The 20,980-nt window shown below is 53.0% G+C and overlaps 1 protein-coding gene across 1 annotated transcript in view; it reads right to left on the bottom strand.

Moving 5' to 3' along the window:
- The window catches only part of Itpkb (inositol-trisphosphate 3-kinase B), an 80,437-nt gene extending 59,695 nt beyond the window's left edge, over window positions 1–20,742 (bottom strand). Inside the window, exon 1 of the mRNA XM_020170251.2 lies at window positions 18,699–20,742. Coding sequence (XP_020025840.2) covers window positions 18,699–20,657 — 1,959 coding nt within the window. The 5' untranslated portion in view covers window positions 20,658–20,742. The remainder of the gene's footprint in view (window positions 1–18,698) is intronic.
- Between the last annotated feature and the right edge of the window lie 238 nt (window positions 20,743–20,980).

Raw genomic sequence — 20,980 nt, 5'->3', positions numbered from 1 at the left:
CAGAACAGCATGCTGCAGTCTGACTTGACGTTTCTTGTTTGCTGTTTGACACTGGGCTCCCTGGAGCACAGAATGCGCTGCAGGGAGTGCAAACCCTCCTGGAGCCAGTGTCCAGTCCCCTAACTCTGATCCCCCATGTCCACAGGGCTCCCTTCCCACTAGGCACAGGAAGGACAGGCTGGCACAGAGGTCTCTACCTGTCCATCAGATGCAGATGACAGGCAGCAACACAGTCACTGCAATTCACGTGCCCAACTGTGTGGTAACTGAATCCAGAGTGACACAGCCTCCTTTGTGGCCCTGCCAGCCTGGACTGGGGATGCCCTCCCTGAACCCTTGCCCAGGCCCCTGGTATGGTTGGGGAGTCAGCAGTGGCCGAGGTGGGGAGGGGCAGCAGATGGGCCCCAGCCCCGGGGCGGGAAGATAGGAGGTCACGCTTCATCATCTCACTGGACTGCACCTAGGACACACAACTCGAAGACAGAATTATCAAGAACTTCTCAACAGTGACTTCAGAGCATTTACCCCCAAAAGTGTGGGACTTGTGAAGATGAAGGAAGAATAAACTCAAAATAAAACCAGCACAAAGATTCTCCACCTCACTGAGGATGCTCTGTGCTCATCAACAGAATGAAAAATGAAAGTTCCTCACTTAAAAAATGAGGCCAGCGCCCTGCCCGACCTTCAGGACACTCTCCCTGCCTCCCTGCCTCTCTTCCCCTCCCTCAAGTCAAAAGTGAGGTCATTTCCGAGAGCCGAGGTGACTCACTACCTCCCCTATCCATGCAGGGGTGTGTATGTGTGCGTGTGTGTGAGAGAGAGAGAGAGAGAGAGAGAGAGATACAGAGAGAGAGAGAGAGAGAGAGACTGAGATCCTCTCACACAGTGAGCCTGACCTGTTTGCTAAAACTGCCCAGGGAAACTTGGAGTAAATCAAGCTTAAATGCGAATAACCCTCCCATCGTTAGTCACGGAGGTGACATGGAGAGCCGAATTCCTCAGGAGCACTGCCCATACCCTGCTCCTGCTCAGAGAGGGGAGCAAGCAAGGCCGGCTGGCTCCACACTGCTCCTGCTCAGCCCAGGAGGCCCTCCTGGGGGAGGCAGGTACTGAGCTCCTGGGCGCCCCTGCATTAGGCCTCCCTGGGGGAAGGTTTTTCCTCGCCTGGCCCGGGAGCCGCAGGAGAGGGGCTTCAGGAAGTCACCTCCTCGTGGTGTACAGTGAGCCGCAAGAGTGGAAACTTAGCACGGCTGAGGTAATGGTGGTGGCTTTATATATAGCACCTGTGTCTTCCGGAGACCTCAGAGCATAGGGTAAGGGGGGCTGAACCATCTTCCTGCCACTTGGAGGGCAACCTCCGCTCTGAGCTGCTGCGACCCAGGCCCCAGTAGTCCAGAGCTCCACTGCAGGGACAGACCCGATCCAAGAAAAGCGGAAGGGGAGAAGCGCTGGCAGCCACGCCCATGGGGTGGGCAACTGCGAAAGCAAGCCCAGGCTGCGTGTGTCGCCCCTACGGGGTCTCCTCTGCACAAATTCCCAGGCCCCAAAGCCAGATGTTTGCCAATGCTGCCTGCTGAGCCGTGTGAAGCAGACCCATTTCACAGCTGAGAAAACAAGGTGAGGGGAGGTGGCCAGGGGCACCACTCACTGGGAGAAGGAGGTGCTGGAGCTTGGCCTGGCCCTGTCCTACTCAGCCTGTGGCCCCATGCAGACCCACCTGTCTGTGCCTGACGCAAGCTCTCAGGCTCCTGACCACCTCGTGTTACCTGCCAGTGTGTGCCCTGCTCAAGCTCCCGGAAGGACAAGTCAGCCTTGCTGCGCTCTGGGTAGAAAAGAACAACACAGGCAAGGCGTGGGAACACGTGTGAGAGCCGTGCACCATCGCCCAGCACCCAGGGGCAGTTGGTGGAGGAGTGAGGAGACTCAGAGCAGGCAGCTGTCAACAACCAGGACCGTCAGTGATGTCACCTAACCCACAGCTTCCATCCATCCTCTGGGGCACACAGCGAACACAGCCAAACACCTGTTAAGTACATGTACACACAGCCACACACATGTACACACAGTCACACACGTACACAAACATACACACATGCATACACACACCCCTAAACTTGTACGCACACAGCCACACACATCTGCATGCCCGTGTACAGTCATGCAGACACACATGTACACACACATGTGCATGCATGAGTGTGCACAGCACACATATACACAAACATACATGCACGCTCATTGTACACACGCTCACACACCCACTTTCGCGCACACACAGGTTGTGATGAGACCTAGAGGTGAGGAGACGCTGGACCCAGCTGGCTGTCTCGGGCTCTTCCTGTCTCTGGACCGGCTCTGCCCCCAAGTCCCCAGCCTGCCTGCTTCTGTCTCCCTCTGAGTGGGCGCCAGTGTCCCTCCATTCTCCCCCCACACCATAATGTCCACTTCACACCACGGTGAGAAACAGAGCGGGAACGGGCTTGGAGACAACACTTCGTGGGAAGGGAAGTGGCAAGCGACTGCTATTTTTATCTGCTTTTCCAAGGCCTCCATGACCCCGTCGGGGACAAGGGCCGTGCCCTCCCCGCAGGCTTCCGGCCTCATCCCGTTTTAGATTCCTGGCCTATCTCCTCACGCCAGGGCCTGGGGCAGGGCAGGTCTGAGGCTTGTGCAGGCGGGAAAGCTCAGGCTTTCTGAAGCATCTTGGGCGCTGCTGTTGGCAGGCCTTCGAAGACAGGGTTCCATAAATTTGTAATTCACAAAGGACACCATTCCCAGCTTCTCAGGTGTCCTTTCTACCACAGTAACAGCCAGATAACGCAGACTCAGTGTTCAGTTAGATTACCAGTGTTCTGAACAGCCACCCAGCCATCAAGTAATCTACCACATGCGGTCTGCTATTTACTTTAGAAATTCCCCCACTCCCACCCCCAAAGACCTAACTCCAAAACCCAGGCCTGTGACACGATCCAAACCCACAAGGGCCTTTTCTGGCTTATTCGGAGACCCCTGACAGCTTCACTTTCTGCTTTTGCTTGGCAACTTCTCATTGGGTTTGGCAGAATGTAGCTCCGTAAAGCCAAGCTAGGAGGCTGGGATGTGACGGGGAGTTGTGTACACTTGTGCGTTCCAGGTGGGGCCTCTGAAATCTTGCCAGACACTAATGCTCGGCCCCAGACATTTCCAGTTCGTCTCCAGCGTTTGTGGCAAGGCCCCCACAGGGAAGAGAATGAGACTTGCTTTGGCCGATTAAATGCTGGCAGAAGCAACATGTGTTACTTCTCTACAGGTCGGAATGTGACGTGCCAATCTTTCCCTCAGCCACGGTGACCAGCGTCATCAGCCTGGCTCACCCAGTGAAGACGGCAGGGCAAGCAATGGAGCCCACAGCAGACTCCAATCAGGTTTGTAGCATGACCAAGAAATAAACCTGCACAGCTTTCAGCCACCAACTGTGGGGTTGTTTGTTACAGCAACATCACCTCACTGATCCTGACTAAAAGAGGATTTGAAGTAAGAATTATGCAGCTGCTGAGAACCTGGCTTACTGCTTGAAAGGAGGAAACAAGAAAGCCGTAACAAAAGAAAGAAGGGCCCATGTCATCCCCGAGCCCTGCCTTGTTTCCCCATGTCTCCACAAATGTTAAACTTTATCCCAAATACTCCTCCCCTTTCTATGGCCAGGGTGATGCCTTCAAAATTCAACTCAAACACCACCTCTGAGAATATTTCTCTTCTCCATTACCCAAGAGCGTTGGCATCTGTCCTCTGCTTCCAGCAGGAAGTTGGACTTACCACTGCAGACCCACTTAATTCACTTCCTTTTTCTGGGAGCAGCATTAAGAGCAGGCTTTAAAACAGGGGCCCTAGCCTTCAAGACATGTTTAGCAATGACGGGAGAGCTTTTCCTCCCTTCCTCCTTCTCTCCCTCCCTCCTTCCTCCCTCCTCTCACTCTCTTCCTCCCTTCCTTTTTTTTTTTTTTTTTTTGCCTTTTTTCAAAGACGTGGTGTCTCTATCTTGCCCAGGCTGGCCTCGAACTCCAGGGCTCAAGCAATCCTCTGGTCTCAGCCTCCTGAGATGACGGGTGAGTGCCATGGCACCTGGCTAGACCTTCTTGGTTGTCCCAAGTGGGGGCTGGTACTACAGATCAGGAATGCTGCTGTATACTACAGTGCACAAAACATCCTCCCACAAAACAGCAATAATGACAATGGTTCCAGGACTGGGAAAGGCGCTCAGAGTGACAATGCCTGAGGTCACAGCCTGACTCCTCTCGGAAACGCAAATTCCTAGAACAGGGACTAAGCTTCACCTGAATATGGATCCCTACCTGTCGTGCACACGGGTACATAATAAATGTGTGGCTGTCTGTGTCAAGAGTTAGTTCCCAGGACTGGGGGTGTAGCTCAAGGGGGAGACAGCCTGCAGGAAACAGAGACAGCCCTCTGCCAGGGAGCGGAAAGACCAAGTCTGTGCATTCAACAGGGAAACCTCTGCTGGCTTTCACGGTTATTACTTCTAGGTCATTGCAAAGCACAAATCCAAGTCCAGGAACTCTCAGTCAGACAGAATATTTAAGAAACATGAAGGTAAACACACCCAACCATCGTGGAAGAATGCAAGTTCACGGCAGATAACCTTTACAACGATGGTATCTGTAGGAGTGATCTGAATTGAAATGAACTTCTCACGGATGACCATAAAGTATTTTATGGAGTCAAACTCAAACCAAGCACAAACGTCACATCTGAATTTGAATTGGGAATGTAACAAGAGTTTTCTATTTAAAAAAAAATCTATTGAGCAACTTCAAACTAGCAGGTACCCTTAAAAAATACCAAAAAACCATTCAGAACCAAACTACCATTGGTTCAGTTTTGTTCTTGGGCCAAATCAACAGATGGCAAAAATGCACTGGACAATTCTAGTGGTTGCTGGGGACCATGTGGAAGGTTTGTGTCACCTGTCCTCATGAGGCTCATTTCACTCCCCAGGTCACGGGGTGTACGTACACACAAACCCTCTGCTCACTTTCCAGAAGTGCTTCACGCCCACGTAGGAAAGGATCCCATCCGTGTGACAGACTGCTTATACAAATGGACTGAGGAGATTTCAAATGGTGTGCTGTGTTAGACCTGGAAACAAACAACAGACCTCTTCGTTTCTCGTGACTCACTGACAGCCAGACCAAGGATGCACCCTTTATCACACGCTCGAAGCCCCAGGTGCATCAGTAAGGAGGGGAACAATGCAAATACATTCTGAAGGATGTGACAGCTCCCCTGCCTCACTGGGAGGCGAGCCCTCCAGCTGGGGCTCAACTGCTGCAGTCCCCAGAGGCGTCCTGTGCCCCTCAGAGGCAGGACCAAGGCAAGAGGACAACACTGACTACAGCTGGGGGTGAAATCCTGAAATTCCATGCTGGTTTTAAAGAGAAGAATTTCTTCTTTCACCAGCTACTGTCATTAGCCGTTCTCAATTCTAGTCACAATGTTTGTCCTTTACTTAATTGAAATGAAAGGAAGCGTTTCTGGGACCTTTAGCTTAGACTTGAAGCACAGGCCAGCAGTGGACGTGGAGCCTCGCCCACAGACTGGGGCCTGCTCTGAAGGGGTCCACGTGGAGTGGAAGGCCCCAGTCGCAGCAGCATGAAGGTGTGAGGAACACAGGCTCAGTGTGACAGGCCAGGGACCCCGCCTTTCCCTCTCCCTGTTTTCTTTCAGAGGCCCAGAGGGAGGCAGCGAGGGGACACTCTACATCCATTTCTTTGTCTTTATTTTCAGGTCTGGCAATCCCTGGGTAACCTTCCCTAAATATGGCACCTGAGTCAGCCCGGGGCGCGTCCCGTGGAGACGGCTGGGAGGTGATGGTGCGTGGGCCAGCCTCCGCCCTGGCTCCCCGCACACCACAGCTCCTGCCAAAGGTTCCCACTGAGGGGCTCTGTTCTATTTTGGAGGTGAGGAAGGCACCTCACCTGAAGCCCCAGGAGGCAGAACTCACCAAGACTCAAGCTTTGGATCCCCTGCCTCTGTTTTCACAGCACCTCTCTGGCAATTGTTTTGTTATTAAGACAGACCACCTAATGGAAGGGGGTGGGCAAATAAGCACATAAACTGATGTCTGTCATCATGAACCAAAAGGGAAAACAAATTCAAACGCTAATGAAAGGCAAGGAGTGTAGCTCAATGGTAGAGCCTTGCCAGGGTCCTAGGTTCAATCCCAGCCCCATCAAGGAAAACCCAAAATGCAATGGCCCTGCACAGCTGTCAGAGGGGCTAAAATTAAAGAGGAACAGTGCCAAGTGCTGGCAGGGATGTGGAGGAACTGGACCTCTCACATGGCTGTGGGAGGTCAAACAGTCCAGCCGTCTGGAAGGACTGTCTAAAAGAAGTCTTTAAGAAGTTTTAGAAAAACTTCTTTAAAATAAGTAAATATGCAGCTACCATACATATGACCCAGTGACCACACTCCTGAGCACTTGTCACAGAGAAATGAGACCCACAGCCACATAAAAACATACACGTGGCCGGGCAGTGGTGGTTCACACCTGTAATCCTAGCTACTTGGGAGGCTGAGCTCAGAAGGATCATGGTTAGAGGCCAGCCTGGGCAATTAGTTCAAGAGACCCCATCATCTCCAAAATAACCAGAGAAAAATGGACTGGAGGTGTGGCTCAAGTGGTAGAGTGTCTGCTCTGCAAGTGTTAAGTCCTGAGTTCAAACCTCAGTCCCAGGAAGAAAACAAAAAACAAAACAAAAAAACCCCCCACACACGTGAATGTTCCCAGCAGCTTTATTTCAAACAGCTCAACAACTAACAGGTGTCCCCTGCTGGAAGCAACAGCTTATCAGAACCTCTGGGAACCTGAGGTGAAGACTGAACAATCAGGAGTCCCTGAGAGCCAGGCAGCAGACTGCACCCCATGGCTGGGGAGACCACCACAATGCTCACTCTCCTTTCTAAGGAGGTGCCATGGTGTCCTGGAGTTTGCAGCCCCTGTCATAGCTCCAGCTTCCCTTGTAGGAGGAACCCGGAGACCCTCAGCTAGGGAAAGCTCTCCACCCTTCTGAAGTGAAACCATCTCCCTTTCTTCCCAAGCCTCCCGATGCAGGTGAGGCCTGTGGGCAGGCGACCCGCCCTCACTGCTCTCTATTCCAGTTCAAGTACTGAGGTTAGAAGCCGGCAGCAGGATTCTCTCATTTCAAAGGGTCTGTGGACTTGTGCCTGGATCACCAGCTCCAGATGCCTGGGCACTGTGCAATCTGACGGCGTTCAGTGAGCCCCATGCAAAACTGCAGCCCCCAGGCTGTACAGGACTGGCTCTGTACCTGCTGATCCTGCCCCCATCCTGTGGAGGGACCGGGCCTGGGCCCCTTCCAGGGGAGGCGGCACAGCGAGTGCTGGAGCTGCAGCCTGTCTTGCCCTTCAGGGTTAGGAGCGCCTTCCTGTCCACCAGCCTGGGAGCATCAAGGCGGCTCCAGAAGTTCACTCTTGCTATGGTTGCATCCACTGACTCCATGTTTTAAAACAAAAGCACATTTGTTTAGAAGGAAAGGAATCCTTTCTCACTTAGTTCCGCCTCTGAGAACAGAAAGTTGATCTCTAACCAGACTCCAATGCTGCTGGGAGCAGTTATGCTAACACACTGTCTTTCCCTAAACCTCCCAACCACATCCCAGGCCCTGTGGTCCAGAGCCCCAGCCTCTGCCCGTCTCCCCGTGAGCTCAATACAGCCACGGTCTCAGGCCTCCCACAACACAAAGGCCCACAGTGAACTCAGGGCTCCTTCTGCATAGAACCCAGACACCTTCCTCTGTTCCGCAATGACAGTCAAGGGGAGGCAGAGAGGACAGAGCAGACACTTGATCCTAACTGCGCATCCAAAGGCCACTGGGCACTTCCAACAGCTGCACGTCACAGTGCACATCACAGTTAGTTCCCACTGAACTCCAGCACATAGTGCCCCACGGTGAGTTTCACAGAAACACTGGGAAGCCAGGGCCCCGCCCTCTGTCCCTCTGTGCAACTGGCTTTTTAAAACACATTTCAGCACTCATGTTCCCTCTGACGATACCTGGCCATAGGGTCACTGAGTTATTGTCTGAAGTCCTTTCTAGTCAGTGTCAGATGTTTTCAAATTATAAACAGAGGCCACACTACTGGTCCCCAGCAACCTGCCACCTGAACCCCTCAGGGCACCACCCTCCAGGCTGACCCACACAGTCCTTAGGGCTCACTGACACCTCGACTCCCAGGAGGCAATCATGCCTTCCCCAGGAAATCCAGGCCAGGCTACAACACCAAAGAAAGGATGCCAGGAAAGACATGTAGGTCTTCTTTAAATTTTGCAGTGCCGGGGATGGATCCCAGGGCCTTGCACGCATCGGGCAGTTGCTCTGCCACTGCCTCTGCCCGGGCCCAGCCCTGCAGGACTCTGAGCAGCTTCTCAGCAGGCCAGCAGTCTGCAGGATGTGGCAGGGCTCTCAGGAGACAGCAGGCTGATTTCAACACACGATGTAATACCGCAAGGTAAACAGCACCCCAGACCCTGTTCCATATGGCTTTGCCTGAAATCAAAATTAATTACCATCCTGTGTACATTTCCAGGTTGGGGCAATAAGAGAGCCACTGTCCCACACTCTTGCCATCAGACCACCCTGGGGTCCACACCACCATGTGCTGACCAGATCTTTTGTGATCTCCATCCTGCACAGGGCAGAAAGCCTGGGGGCTGAGAAGGCCTGCATGCAGGCTGGGCCTCAGGCATTTCACTCCCGAGGGGACCCGGTCCCCAAGCAGCACGTTCAATGCACAGACACACAGGCCTTCTGGAGGTTCTTGAGTGGAACACCTACGGGCAGGAAAAATGTGCACGCCAAGGGCTATCATCGCAGGGTGTCCACCCCCCCCCATTACAGCCAAAGCAGAGAGGGGTTTTCACGTCACACAGCCCGTGCATTGCAGAGAAGACGCCTGTGTGTGGCAGACAGGTGCCCGGTACTGTAGTGACATCAATGTCAGTCTGCACTGCTCAGCTGGATGGTGTCCCCACACAGCCCAGCTCCCACACTACCTGCAAGGTTCCCAAAGGCTGGGACCTGGACCTCTTCAGCTCTGTCCAGTCATGTGACTGGGTTTTCCTTCCCTCCACCATCCTAACCCCAGGGACAATGGCAAGGAGCAGCCTTGGGACTTGGCCATTGTGGGCAGGCTCTTTTTGGTCACTGCAGAGTGGAGGCTGAGGTAGTGCAAAGTGGGCTCCAGAGACCCCAGAGCCTCCTGTCCTGAGTCCTTGTGGAAGACATGGGTCAGGCCGCTTTGGTCTGCAGTCCAATAAAGCCTCTCCAACCTCAAAGCAGTCCATTTAATAAGCATATGCTCACCCGGCCACCAGATGTGGCACAGAGAAGATGAGGCCACTCAAACCACACATACTTCCATCTCAATCATTTGCACTCATGAGCTATGTCGACTGTAAGAGACACAAAATGCCAGGCTTGATGGTACATGCCTATAATCCAGGTACTCAGGCAGGAGGATTGAGAGCCCAGGGTCAGCCTGGGTTACACAGTGAGAACCTATCTCAAAAAACAACAGAAGACACATGAAGACAGCAGAGGAGGGGGAAGGGAAGGGATGAGCCTCCTGTACCCCCAAATGTTGGGTCTTCTGTGCCTGGGGGGCCTCAACAAGTTTCTACCTCCAAAATGGAGTAAGGAGAGGCTGGTCCCCAGGGCCAGGAACCTGACAGCAGCTGAATACAGTGGACTGTCTGAAAGTTTCTCACATTCTGAGTCCTGGCAACAAAGTGAGACCTTTCCTGCAATCTAGGCACTACTTTGGAAAGATAAATCCTGCTGCCTTTCCTGGGCAGTTCAATGTACCTGGAACGACAGGGTGACTCTCTTGGTGAAGACAAGTTAGAGACCCACCTAAAAGCCCTGTGCAAAACTGGTGTTGGCACTTGCCTGTAATCCCAGCTATTTAGGAGGCAGAGGTAGGACTGAGGTCTGAGGCCAGCCTGGAGAAAACTGAGAGAATCTATCTGAAAAACAAACTATAAGCAAAACGACTAGGGTGTGGCCCAAGTAGTAGAGTTCAAACCTCAGTACTGCAAAATTAAAAAAAACAAAAAACAAAATCCCGGCCACCAGTAGCTCACACCTGTAATCCTGGCTACTCAGGAGACAGAGATCAGGAGGATTATGGTTCAAAGCCAGTCGAGGCAAACAGTACTTGAGACCCTAGCTTGAAAACCCCCAATACCAAACAGGGCTGATAGAGTGCCTGCCTAGCAAAGCCTAGCAAGCGTGAGGCCCTGAGTTCAAGCACCAGTACTGCCAAAAAAAAAAAAAAAAAAACACGCCTGTAACCCTAGCTACTTGGGAGGTTGAGATCAGGAAGATCTCAGCTCGAGGCCAGTCCAGGCAAATACTTTGTGAGACCCCATCTCCAAAATAACCAGAGCAAAATGGACTGGAATTGTGGCTCAAGCAGTACAGCACCTGCTTTGCAAGGGTGAAGTGTTCAAACCCCAGTCACATCAAAATAATTTTTTTTCAAAGCCCTGTTCACAAGTGAGAGGAGGGAGCAGAGGAGGGGTTCCTTCTAACCACAGGCGATGCCTTGAGCCACATCACTGTATTTCATTTTCATGGCAGCCCAAGAGAGAATCCTTACGCTCACGCCAGAGGCGGGGAGCCTGAGATGAGAGGTCTAAGCCGAGCACGGTGGGAGTCAGGCCAGGCTGGCTCAAGCTGAGCGCTGTCCAGCCACCATCTTCTCCGCTCTGCAGGACAAGCCCGCTCCAGCACATCCTCCTACAAGCCTGGGCAACAGCGCTCCCAGACCGTGCCAGCACTTCACAAAACACCTCATTTAAGACGCAAAAACCCTAAGGCCGGTATACAACGGGTATTATCAGTCTCGTTTTAGAGATGATGAAACTGTAAGCCTTTCTCTAGGGCCACACAGTAAGGAGGCGCTGCCTCCCTACCCAGGTGTCCCGCCCCGCACCCTACCTTCCCCAGGGCTCTTCTGCTGATTAAGGCTCCAGAACACTTCCTGAGCAGAAGCCCCTCCCAAGCTTCCCAACTGAGTCCCTCTGGTCAACTGGGATGGGAAGGGTACTGGGACCCCACGTTAGCAAGCAGGGAACAGGGAACAGGACAGCTGCAAGGCCTGTGGCTTCCATCAGCCAGGCGGCTGGCGTCCCACACCCAGGCTAAGCCAGGGTGGACAAGGTGTCCTCTTTCCCGCCAACCTCCCAGACCTGTGGATCCGATCATCTTTTGCATCCACTTCTGGCAGAGGCAGCAAATGCCTACCGCCTTCATCCGAGACCCTCCCCCATGCTGCCCAGCCAAGTCCTCGACTCTTGCACACACCCACCTGCCACAGCTGTCTGAAGCCAACACTTCCTCAGTAGCCATACAACTTGTTCTTGAGTTTCCCAAGTCTCAAGCGTGTCTGTTGTCCGTCAGCCTCGTCTGACAGGACAGAACCCAAGCACAGGGACGGAATGATTAAGCCCTCTTCAGCGAGGCATCTGTGGGCAGGAATGTCACATAAATGCCCACTGTTTGGGCAGCCACTGGGATACAGCTACACATCTCAATATGGACAGTCACCATGTTGAGGGGACCCAGCTCGGAGAAGAGTACCCAGCACAGAGTTTCTAAAAGAGAAAACTTAAGACTTGGCTGAGTTTCTCTCCTTCACTTTCCAGCACCCAGCTGAGAAAAGTCAGTGTTCCCATTCAGTACCTAAAACCATTAGTCAGCCAAGCTAGAAACAGCAGACCCCGGCTTTGGGGTGCCTCCTGGATTGCTGCAGCCATCCCTCGGGTCCCTCGCATCTGCCTGCCTACTGGTGAGCAAGCAAACCAACAACAGGCTGTGTGTCCAGTCCATGCTGGTCACTCAGCAGGGGAGACCATATCCCACCTGAACAGGAAGCAGGTGCTCCCCAAACGGCTATCCACCCCGGCCCCTGAAGCCCGTCCTGCCCGGTTATGAGTAGATCAATGTCTACTCATCACGCCTCCTGTTACCCAGAAAGTCTCCCCATCCTGTCCAGACATCGCAGATGAATGGATGCATCCCCTTGCCCCCCCACCCATGTCTGCCATGGACAGAGGATTGTTCGTGACACAATCCTTTCAATTTCTCTTTAAGCGACGAGGAGGTAAGAAGCCCTTGCACTGCCTGCTGCCCATCTGGGTCCACCCTCTTTTTAGAAAGCTTTAAAAGGAGCATCACGGCTCTCATTACAAAACTAGCTTCGGCAGAAAGGGCACTTGGCTCTGTACACACTTTCTCACTTGAGACCTAGAGACCAGACAAGGCAGAAGGCTAGCAGTGTATCCACCAGGCAGATGAGGACACCAAAGAGGCCAGATGTTGACGAGAGACCCCCACCTCTCTCGGATGCATTTTCAGAGGCCCCGGGGCTCTGCGCTACTGGGAACTAGCAAGACTCTCTGTGCTGACACTGCTCAGGTGTGCTCAATGCTGCGATGGAGCCACAAAACACAGGAAGGTGAAAGGCTGAGCCCTCAGCTAGACTGAAATGCCAATTATAACATGGGAAATGCCCCTCACCAGCATGCGGTGCGCCGTGAGGACTTCTGGGGGGTTTCTCAACCCTAACGGCCCCATCTCGGCTCCCAGCCTCCATAAGCCTCCCTGCACTCAGTAATCTTGGCCTCAGGATTATCTAGCCCTAACAAAGTCTCCCAGCCATTGCTCAAACTACTGGCAGGCGGCTGGATTTTCCACTTGACATTGTCAGGAGATTAAACTGTTTATCTCACCATCGTACTGGGGCCTTTCCAGTTTCCTGCTAACAGATTCAGGTGAGATAAGGATTACAGACAGAAGTGATACACCCCAGCGGGCTCCCTTTCTTGGTGAAGGCAAGTTAGAGACCCACTTAAAAGCCCTGTGTAGGGCTGGTGTTGGCACTTGCCTGTAATCCCAGCTATTTGGGAAGCAGAGGGCTGGGAGTGAGGAGGCCTTGTTTCATTAAATCTATCATTTAGATCACCAACTTATAAAAAGAAAATATTACACATCCGTGTATAAGCAGGGGATTAGACAAACACCAGCTCCTCCCAACTGGGGAAGGAACACTTAGCAGGAGATCCTGCCCAATTATACATTTTACAACCCAGTCATCAATTGCCATAGAGAAGAGAAAACAAATTGAGCTGAGCCTGGAAAGAATGTCAGCGAAATTGGAAAAACACTTGCTGGGAACTGCCTGGGGGGTGGTGACCTTGCTTGTAATTGCCCAGGTCCCACCGGCCTGGCTCAGTTCTACTCGAGCAAACCAAGAGAGATGGCAGATTGAGCTGGGTGTCTGGCCAGGCACCAGGGAACCCACCCCACTCCTGCCACAGACTAAACACTCCCTCAGTGTACGAAAATGTTAAGCACGGGTAATATAAGATGTGTTACAGCTTCTTCTTGGAAAACAGTACAACTGGTTTATTTGTTCAGATTCACTGGATGAGGGGTAGCAGGGGGCTGAATGCAGAGAACCCCTTAAAAGAAGTAATGGAAGAAAACTGCCAAGGGCAAAACACCTCACTCACACTCTCCCAAGATGCACTGGGACCATTCTGATAAAGTGAGCAAGTGGCCCACCCTTCCCAAGGAGGTCAGGCAAACCCTGACCTCGGTCACCAGGTCAGAGGAAACAGAATCAGTGCCTTTGTTTGTGATGCTGTATCATGTATCAGTTCATTTGCCCCTTTTTCCCTTTCCACCCAGAATCTTACCACAGAAGAGGCGAGACCAACAGTCTAGTGCAGAACTTCACCAGGGAGGTCCTCCTCAGCTGAAAAGTAAGCCACTGCCACCAGGGTCTCCTGGGCCACTTTTCTACTTACTCAGGGATGAGGAAACAAACCTCAGGCGCTCACACACGAGACTCATCTGCAGAGGTTTTGTTGTTGTTGTTGTTTTCTGCTCCCTTTTTAGTTATTCATAAAACTGTACAGAGCAAACTCAGGGCCTCTTGAGTGCCAGGCAACCTCTCTGCCACTGAACTATGTCCCCAACCCTGGTTATCTGTCAAATTTAACAACCAGTCTGAAAGAACAGAGGTAAAACTTTCAGGGCCTAAAGAGTGCACTAAGGTCCACGGCCTTTTGCTCAGTGGGTTTCTAGGGCGAGGTATCAAGTCAACAGAACGCCCAATGCTCAACCAGCGGGGAAGGTCAGATGTCTAACGTGGACTCTTAATGGGATTGTTAAGAAGCACCAGCAAGCCTGAGTGCTGAAGTGTTGGGTGATGGTGACATGAAGCCAGCCCTCACCACACAGCCTGAAGCCCTGCCTCTAGGTAAAAAAGTCAGAAGGAGCCGGATGCTGGTGGCTCAGACCTGTAATCCTAGCTACTCAGGAGGCTGAAATACAGAGGATCAAGGTTCAAGGCCAGCCCCAGAAAATAGTTCATGAGATTCCATCTCCAAAATAACCACAACAAAATGGACTGATGGTGCAGCTCAAGCAGAAGAACGCCTGCTTTGCAAACACAAAATCTTGAGTTCAAATCCCAGTCTCACCAAAAGAAAAAGTCAAGAGTCTGCCCTGTACATCGCTCTGCACACAAGCAGGCACACGTGACCTTATCCCTGCAGGCCCTGCTATCAAACTCCTCACCCAAGCCTCAAAGTAATCCCCTCCCCACAACTGAACAAAAGGAGACCTCAGTAAGGCAGCGAGAGAGGGGCAGAGCTGTAGCAAGTCTCTGACCACAGGGTCATGAGACCAAGCTGGCAGATTCTTCCAGACCTATGGGGTGGCAGTCCACAGTCAGATGCACCAGATACATGGTTCTGGCATAAATGCTGGGTCTGTCTGCTCTATGCTGTTGAGGAGGCCTCAAGCGCCACCATGCTTGGCTCAGTAAGTTAATGGTGTATAAGCATACAACAATGACCACAACACACAGACCATAAAGGACTTTTCATAAGATCAAACAGTTCAAACCCACAGGCCCTCCACACTGGCAGCATGACCCCAGTACAAGCTGGAGGAGCTCCTGAATGAAATCCTGCTCACCTGGTGACAGGTGATACAAAATTTTTACCTTAAACACTTTTAAGTTCTACCTTTAGGTAACTAAGTTGAAACCTGACAGAATACAATTAGCAACAATGTTATCACTCACAGGAATATAAATAAACTACATGAAAGTAATCTAATCTGTAACTACATTTAACAAGTACATGCCAGCAAAATCGGCCTAGGTAGCAATTCCGCCACCCTGCAACAAAAGTTCTCAAGATGCTGTAGGTGGTACCTGAAATCCGTTTCTCTGAAAGCAGCAGCCGACTGGCCTAGGACGTTTTCTTGGAAAACCTAAATGCTAGGGAAGTCTTGAGCTATATTTTTGCAAAGCCTAAAAATTCGAATGAAAAGTAATGCCCCCAACCAACCTCTTTCCTCCTCATTTATTTGAAAGGATGTTAAGCTGGCTGAACACCTTCATCTTTGATGAGACCAGGTCTTTGAAGTGATGTTTGAGCTCTGTGTTGGCAAAGTTTATTTCTAAACTGAACCATCTGGGCGGGGGGAGGGGGGGGCAAAGCCCCCCTTTGCATCTTTTCGGGTTGATGTCCTGGCATCCGAGTAGAGCAGTCACCAAAGTCCATCTGGTTATGAATGAAACTGACAAGGCCATATGCTAATGATTGTTTTGAAGGTGCTTTTCAATGTGAAATTGCAGAACCATTCTTTTGGTAAAGAGATAGAAGACAGGCAGACCAGTCAATTGGTCTCAAGTAAAAAGCACCCAGTTAAAGGTACCCAGTTTGGGCCGCACTGTCAAGGTCCATGCTGGAGGAATCTGGTCACACTTCTAGACACTCCTTCCTATCTACCAGCCTGTTAACTGAATGACTAGAATTAAATAGTCCTAGAGAGTAGGAGGTGAAAGACCCTATGAGACCATCACCTCCTGAGCAGAGAAGGCTGGGCCAGAGAGGCTGGGCCCATCGTGTGTCCCGTACCCTTTGGTCTTAGTTTCCCCATTCGTAGGCAGATTATGGCAGAAATCACCAGGGTCCACCAATCTAGAAGCTGCCCAGATCTTTGCTGGAAAAGTCCTCACCACATGTCCCTGTGGGAAGAGGGCCGCCCCATCTTCAGAGACAGCACGTGAAACCAGAGCTCATAACCCCAGAGCTGGGCTGTCGACATCCTCATCCAGAGAAGAATTCTGCATGTCACAGTTCTCGCCCTAGCACATCCTTCCTCGTGCCCTGAAAGTTCAGTATGGTTTATCTAAAAATAAAATCTTTACACACTTTCCAAAACCACACACAATCATTTGAAACAGCTTAAATTTCTTGCTGTGTATGATTAACTTTTCACTAGAAAGAAACAAACAACAAAACTCTTCAATACCAAAACTAAGAAAAAAAAAAAAAATCCAAGGAACCAAAATTCCAATGGGCCTTTAGCATAGCAGACACCAAGAAGAAGGTGGAGGCTTTTTGGTATCGCACTTCCTTCTACAACCAACAGGTAAGTATGGTAGTGTTTTGTTTTGTTCTGTTTTGGTTATGTACATGTAATTGATAATTATAATTTTGAAGCCGGGTGTCAGAGAAGGTCAGAGAAGGCAGGCACAGGCTTTGCCTATCCAACACTGAAAAGCCCAGCCACCAGGCCCAGTCAGTCAAGATGTCTGGCCCTCCGCAGACAAATGAGCAATCTTGGGTACCATCGACACAAGGCTCCATCGTCACACTCTGTGCAAGAAGAAAACTCTGCTAACAGAGCAAGGCTCTGTAACCAAGGTTTGAAACCCCCAGATCCCACAATTTCAGTTCACTGCTCTCCCTCGTGTGGTGCACCCTCAGACGATGAAGCCCACGGGATTTTGCCCTGGCTCTGCTCTGTGGGTGTCGGAAAACCTGTTTAAAGGTGGGAGGTCATCAGACAGGTCAATCTCATTTCTACCTCTGGACTTCCTACCCAACTTTAAGACATCACTCACTCTTTGGGTTCTCCCGTGGCACCCTTCTGGCAAATGATAAAAAAAAAAAAAAGAAAGAAAAAGAAAGATTGCCTGTCATTATCTCATTTGCAGACAAGACCTCTATAAAGACAGGACATACAAACTGTTTTGATAACCAGCCAGCAGGAGCTGTTAATCCACCACAAGAAAGGGCACATGGAAACTCGGAGAACAGGTTAATGTGACGTTGGGATTGCCATGCTTCAGGGCTTCAAGAGCAGATGTGAGCCACGGGCAGAAGACCATCTCTTCTTCACTAGCCCTCTCTCTGCTGGCCAGGAGGACAGAGAAATCTAGACCACACCTGCAGGGAAAAGCATTCTCACCGTCATCCCCTGCAGGTGGGCCAACCTCTTGTATAAAGGCGGTGTGCCGGCCTGACAGCAGGTGCAAGACGCCTGGGGCTCGGTCCTGGCCACAAAAGGTCAGGCTGATTAGGACCAGGTTTTGTGTACAGCTCACCGGCAGGAAGCAGAGTTTCGGGGGAAAAAAACCTGCTGATCTTCAAGGACCAGGACTGTGATTTCTGAAGTGGAAGCTGAGAGAAACATGCTTTGGAGTCCAAAATCCCTGCGTACAGGATGCTGGGCAGAAATACAAACCTCTTGATTGTGGGGGAGAAAGTTACGAAGCACAGCAGATGGCATCAGGCTTTCAGGATGAAACCAGCAGGTGACCTACTGTGAAAGCCCGCAGCCCTTCCCCACGGCACATCTCAACCCCTACAAGGGAGTGAGGAAATTCCCTCCACTCTGGAGAAGCTAAGAGAAAGGCCAGTCCGGGTTAGACATGCTAGCTTCGATGCTCTACTCCTCCGAGACTGAAAACGGCCTACAACTGAGATTAACCATTTGACAGGAGTTGAGATTAATCAACTCTTGTCTACTGCCACAGCCAGACCAAGACGCCAGTGTGCTAAGCCCTAACGGATGCACGTGAAAATGCACCTGAAACGACTTCTCCCAGACCACACCCCTTAGGAGACACCACTAGGTGTCTATCTCAGATATCTCAATCTGATGTTCTGTAGCCGAAGAAACCATCTGCGTGCCTCAAAGCAAGGCTTTCAATTTAATTCATACGTCAAACTGCACCTTCCACACTCATACTGCCACATCCGGCCTGCCTTACTGAAGCTTGGCAGCTGCTCACCCAATAGACTGGCCACAGCCACGTCTTCAGGTGGCAGGGCCCTGACCTCCATTCATATCGCCCATTTGCCTGGCCTATGGTAGAGGCAGAGTTAATTCGATGACACCCTTGCCAGCCAGGATGAATCACAACATTAAGTGTATCACTTGGTCAGACAAACACCACAGTCAGCAACTGTAATCTTTGGGAATTAACCAGGAAGTATTGGGTGACACTCATGAGTATGAAATTCCCATGAAGAGTGGTGATCTACAAGGAGTACCTTAAAAATCTGTTACTTAAGACATCCAGGGGAACAGGAAAAGAGTGATCCAGAGTCACACACTGTCCGTGCTGTGACGTGCCACGGCTCGCACCTCTGCACACCCCCAGAAAACACATAGTCTCCTGTCCCAGAACCCTGCTCAGAGTATTCACCACTCAGTAGGAAGGAAACCAAGGGACACCCAGGGCATCCAAGGTCTGCTGCAAGGAGCATGGATCCTAGAAAAACTCGCAGGGCCAGACTTACCACTCTGGGCTTCTGCTGGTCCAGGGTGTGCAGGAAGGCTGAGTTGGGGTCCAGGGTGCGTTCGGGGTCACTAGAGATGTCCTCCTCTGAGTCCTCATAGGAAGAGGAGAAGCCAGTGGAGGAGGCAGAAGAGGACGACAGTTTCCTCAGAGGCAGGTTGCTCCGGGGGCTTCCCTGCGGCTCCTCCAAGCCCTTGTCCTCTTGGGCACCCATGTCTGTAATGATGACAGCAGGGATGGCAGGTGTGCTGCTGAGACTGCAAACCTCTCTCAGGGAAATCTTGTCATTCTGGTTCGAACCCGTGAGCTCAGGAGCATCTCCATCCTGTGGCTGGCTTTTCCAAGTCCCTTCCGATTGTACCCCTGTGCCACACGTCCAGGTTAGGCCAGCTTCCTCCATGGGGACCAGCCAAGCCCTGGAGGTTGCAGGCTGCACACTCATCCTGTCCCCAGGAGGGCACCGAGGCTCTTTCAGATCTTTTGCTACTTCCCAGCAGGGCAAAGGCTCCAGCATTCTGCCAGAAGGAATTCCTGCCTCCACCTCTGCCGACCCGGTCTGTGCTGTGCTGCTCCCGCCAAGCAAGCCCAGCATTGGAGACTGTTCCCCCACTCTGTCCCAATGCTGCGGAGTCTCACTGATCTCTGGGACTCCACTTCCCGCCTCTCGGGGACTTGGAGAGCCCAGGTCAGAGCCCAGGTCTCCTGGGGGACAGGACCAGCTGGGGGCCTCGGATGGCTCTGGGCTCTGTGTAGTCACAGTCTTGTCTTCTGGCCTTACGCCTGCTTCTGGCGCCCTGGAGCCTGGCTGGCCACCAGGCAGGTTTCCTTTCTCCACCCTCCCAGGGGGCTCTTCACCCTGGGTTCCACCCAGTTCTGGGGTTGGGCTTGTGTCCCTGCCCACAAACAGCCCCAGCCTCTCCACCTGGGCCTGGGGTTGGTGCAGGCCCTCAAGCTCCTCACGGGTGCATTCAATGAGGGTAGGATGGGGTGGACAGTGTGTCCCAGGGGATGTGGCTGTGGCTGCAACTTTACTGGCTGTTACTAAGTTTGACCCCACCAGCTCCAAGGAAGGAGCCTGGAGACTCTGAGTTCCCAAAGAAGGAGCAACCCTCTTGTCAATTTCCATGACTGAGGGTGAGCCACAGGGGGGACTGACAGAGGGTCCTCTCTCCATCCTCACAGAAGCACCTGGACTCTGAAACCCTGAGTCCATCCGGGAGGCCCGGTCAGGGTCAGGTGCCACTCCGTCCTCGTGGTGGTCCTTCGAGGGGCTCAAGCTGAGCCCTCGTCTTCTCAAGAGGTCGGCGTCTGGGGTCTCTGGGCATTGCTCCCCCCAGGACTTTGTCCTCCGTTCCTCGCTGGGAGTGCCCTGGGCTGGGCCCCTGCCAGGGGGCTGACTGCTGCTGCGGAAGGGACACGGGGAGGGCGAGGGCGAGCGAGCCCGGCCCAAGCGTGGGCTGCGGGGCGCTTGGATGGCACAGCTCTGCGCCTGGATGTGCGCCTCGAACATGTCCACTTTCTGGTTCACCTGCACGTTCTGCAGCTCGCGCTGTAGGATCCTCAGCTTCCTCTGGGCCTCCTCGGGCCCGGGCGGGGAGAGGGTACCGCCGGCCACCACCTGCGGCCGGTCCCCTCGCAGGCGGCCGGCCCAGCTCGGGCTGCCCACGCCACCGCTGCTGCTGCTGCTGCTGCTGCTGCTGCTGCTGCCGCCGCCGCCGCCGCTGCCACTGCTGCTGTTCAACCTGCGCCGGCTGCTGCGCCAGCCCCCGGGGCCCCGGGGCTCCTCCGGCGACAACGCCTCGGCGGGAGGGAAGAGGAAGGAGGCGCCCCTCCCGGGGCTGAAGACGCTGCCCGGGCTCAGCGCGGGCCTGGCCGACGGCGGGGGCGCCTCGCCGCGCTTCCCCTGGTTGGCGCTGTCCATGATCACCAGGCTATTGAGCACATAGCAGTACACAGCCATAGTACTGGGGCCGCCGCGGCTCGCGCGCCGGCGCCTCCTCCTCCTCCCGCGGCTCCCGGCTCAGTCCCCGAGGCCCGGCGGCTCCGCGCACCGGGGCGGCAGCATGGCCCGGGCGGCGGGCGGGGGGCGCGACCGCGGGCTCGGCCCCCGCCCGAAGCTCCATAAACAACCGCGCCGCTGTGGAGACACAAGGACACCAGTCAGGGCCCTGGGGGGCGCAAGGGGGACGGTGGGGACAGGGGGCCCGGACGCCCCACTCCAGCCGCGGCGACGCTCGGCGCGGCCGGGACGCACTCTGCGGACTCTGGAGATTCCCGCACGAG

This window comes from Castor canadensis, chromosome 11 (genome assembly GCF_047511655.1).
Source record: "Castor canadensis chromosome 11, mCasCan1.hap1v2, whole genome shotgun sequence".
Classification (NCBI taxonomy): Eukaryota; Metazoa; Chordata; class Mammalia; order Rodentia; family Castoridae; genus Castor; species Castor canadensis.
This window is presented reverse-complemented; position numbering and strand designations above follow the sequence as displayed.